The sequence below is a fragment of the Drosophila yakuba genome, chromosome 3L (genome assembly GCF_016746365.2).
Source record: "Drosophila yakuba strain Tai18E2 chromosome 3L, Prin_Dyak_Tai18E2_2.1, whole genome shotgun sequence".
NCBI lineage: Eukaryota > Metazoa > Arthropoda > Insecta > Diptera > Drosophilidae > Drosophila > Drosophila yakuba.
The window spans coordinates 13,485,622-13,489,049 of NC_052529.2; the positions used below are offsets into that span (position 1 = coordinate 13,485,622).

The following is a 3,428-nucleotide window of genomic DNA, read 5'->3' on the forward strand; positions in this document are numbered from 1 at the left end:
CTTTACCATTTCAAAAACACGGATGTCAAGGTCATACAAAGCCGCAAACTATCGTAATATCAACGTATTTTAATATTCTAGTTGTTTCTATTCCAACTGAAAAATGTAACTTTGTTCACGTGGGTTAGATGATAAATAACACGCAAAAAGTATTTTAGGCATGTTAAATGAACTATATAATATTTATTACAATATTTATTCTTTTTAAAATAACTAAAACATGTCCTCTAAATGTCAAAGGTTCGATTTGACTTGGATATTGGATAACCCAAAAGTGTGACAAACCTAAACCGTGACATTCGTAATCTTATTACGCCCCTACACCTTTTTTTTAAGTGTTCGGACCTATAAAAAGCCGATTGGCTTGAATATCGGTGTAAGAATGAACACAGTAGCTCTCCTCTTGGTTCTCCTTTGCATCGTCAGCTTGGTCCAGTCTTGGACTTGGCCGTGGCAAAAGAAGAAGCCAAAGTTTCCAATTCCAAGCCCCAATCCTCGTAAGTTGTATCCCCTTTAGTTTCGAGTGTAGTCTAACCCATTCTTTTGCAGGTGATAAGTGGTGTCGTCTTAACTTGGGGCCCGGCTGGGGAGGAAGATGCTAAGATATGAGTAATTGAGCCTAATATAAAATAAACCCAAAACAATGTCTTGACGTTTTCTTTTACATTTTACACTTGTAAAATATGTTTAAATGTAGATGCATGTAGATGATTGGTGCATCATGTTTTTAGTGCCTACTCTCGGAGCTCCATTACAAATGATCAACTTTTCTCAAAAGTATGTGACGTTTACTGGCGTTTAATAAATATATGGCGTCAAAGTCATTATCGTGCAGGACGAAGCGGAGCGGAAAATATTGTAAATTGTATCTTACAGATACTTTATCGAGCCGAAACAGAATCTTCTGTCTATTTATAGTCCGTAATCAAAAACGTTTCCCATTTTGGCTAAACCATAGAGCCCACTCCATTTTGTCTCATTATCGTTTAAAGCCCCATAAATGGAATAGGTACTTTTGTTAGCAATTTAAATTAAAATTGCCCAGTCAGATAATTTTTTCCTTTTGCAATACAGTCGATATAAGTTTATTCGCCCTTATTGACACACTGGATCCAATGATCATTGTTCGCATCCACCATACTCGTACTGGCAATTGCGGTTTCTCGAGTGATCTGGTCGGATCCAAATCCCAACATCTCTCCTTTTCCGGGCTGGGGTCACTCCGGTCAGGAAGAGGATGGCCAACAGAAGAAATAGCAGTGACTTCATTTTTGTGCCAAGTCGACGATATTTCCCTTTTTATAGCTGATACATATATAGGTGTCACGAATGGATGCATTAATTAGCCACGCACTGATATACTTTTGAGAATTTTAAATCGCCAATGAAAACGATATAGAATATGATATACCTATCGAACTGACCATCTTCATTATCATAGCTGTATAGATCATTATATCCTAATGTAATTTCGTGTTTCGCATAGCTGCTTTTTTTTTAACGATAAATATTGAATGGATTTCTATAAATTTGATATTAGCAATTTCAGCTTGGTCCAGTGTTGGAGTTGGCCGTGGCAAAAGAAGAAGCCAAAGTTTCCAATTCCAAGCCCCAATCCTCGTAAGTTGTATCCCCCTTAGTTTCGAGTGTAGTCTAATCCCATCTTTTGCTGGGGAGGAAGATGCTAAGATATGAGTAATTGAGCTTAATATAAAATAAACCCAAACCAATGTCTTGACGTTTTCTTTTACATTTTATATTTGTAAAATTTGTTTAAATGTAGATGCATGTAGATAATTGGTGCAACAAATTTTTATTGCCTATTTTCGGAGCTCCATGACAAATGATCAACTTTGCTCAAAAGTATGTGACGTTTACTGGCGTTAAATAAATAGATGGTGCAGGAAAAGTTAAGACTCCATCACAATTAATCCAGGAATTAATTATTTAGGAGTCCATATCGATTTACTATGCTGACACACTTTCCATAGGCCTTCCCCTCTTTACTTCTTTTGCAGCTGTTGCAGACTTATGCGAAACAAAGAGAGACAACACTGAAAACAATGAATACACTTTATACTAACCTAAAGTATTTGTATATAATTTCTACTAAGATGTTTATAACGAAATGACCAAGTAAATCGTTTTTTTTAATTACAAAATTCGGTAAGTATATGTTCTCTGTGCATGCAACTCTCCGATTGTGCGGCATGTGTACGTTTGCAATTAGCAGCGCTTTATGTGTTGATGTTGCAGCAGTTGCAAGCTGCTGACAAATGCAAAGTCATGTGATGCCGGCTGGCCTGTGTCGTCGTACAATGACCCACATTGTGATGCGCTTTTATTAGACACGCGAGGCGCAAAAACAAAGGGCCAACAATGAGTCCGGAGTTCGGAGTCCAGAGATAGGAGATAGGAGTCCGGGGCTTGGAGTCCGGACAATGGCCCAACAAGGAGACTATGACGACAACAGTGCTGTCGTCATCACCGCGCAAACAAATGAAGACAATGCAAATGTGGAACACACTAGGACATTAAACTCGCACTTGGATATCTTAACTTGGGGAAGGGCAAAATTCCAACGAATTTTAATATGTATTTTACTATATTTCTCACTGAAACCTTTCTACAAACTTAGTATTGTAAATTTTTCAATTAAACTTTACAGATTTGTAGAATCTCCGTAGCATCTATATGATTAATCTTAACTCTGTAGAAGGTATCTATTTTAGAGGAGGTTATGCTTGACGATTGGAGTGCCAACTAATTTGGCACGTTGGTTTTGGTATGTCCACAGGCTTTGGTCTTATCCAGATCTCAATATTTTTATACCCGTTACTCGTAGAGTAAAAGGGTATACTAGATTCGTTGAAAAGTATGTAACAGGCAGAAGGAAGCGTTTCCGACCATATAAAGTATATATATTCTTGATCAGGATCAGTAGCCGAGTCGATCTGGCCATGTCCGTCTGTCCGTCCGTCTGTCCGTCTGTCCGTCTGTCCGTCCGTCTGTCCGTCTGTCCGTCTGTCCGTCTGTCCGTCTGTCCGTCTGTCCGTCCGTATGAACGTCGAGATCTCAGGAACTACAAAAGCTAGAAAGTTGAGATTAAGTATACAGACTCCAGGGACATAGACGCAGCGCAAGTTTGTCGATTCAGGTTGCCACGCCCACTCTAACGCCCACAAACCGCCCAAAACTGCCACGCCCACATTTTTGAAAAATGTTTTAATATTTTTTCATTTTTGCATTGGTCTTGTAAATTTCTATCGATTTGCAAAAAAACTTTTTGCCACGCCCACTCTAACGCCCACAAACCGCCCAAAGCTGCCACGCCCACACTTTTGAAAAATGTTTTGATATTTTTTCATTTTTGTATTAGTCTTGTAAATTTCTATCTATTTGCCAAAAAACTTTTGGCCACGCCCACT

General features: G+C 38.6%; 1 protein-coding gene across 1 annotated transcript; it reads left to right on the forward strand.

The window, feature by feature from the left end:
- The first annotated feature begins 362 nt into the window (after positions 1–362).
- LOC6533993 (accessory gland-specific peptide 70A) lies at positions 363–644 on the forward strand. Its single transcript, XM_002094646.4, has 2 exons — positions 363–497; positions 550–644. The coding sequence occupies exons 1-2, from the start codon at positions 383–385 to the stop codon at positions 600–602; spliced, it is 168 nt and encodes a 55-aa protein (XP_002094682.1). The 5' UTR covers positions 363–382; the 3' UTR covers positions 603–644.
- The last annotated feature ends 2,784 nt before the right edge of the window (positions 645–3,428 follow it).

Bases quoted from the DNA above. Each gene is read 5' to 3' on its own strand.
- LOC6533993 (XM_002094646.4), top strand. From the start codon at position 383: ATGAACACAGTAGCTCTCCTCTTGGTTCTCCTTTGCATCGTCAGCTTG. The intron at 498-549 runs GTAAGTTGTATC...ATTCTTTTGCAG, and splicing joins AATTCCAAGCCCCAATCCTC to GTGATAAGTGGTGTCGTCTT.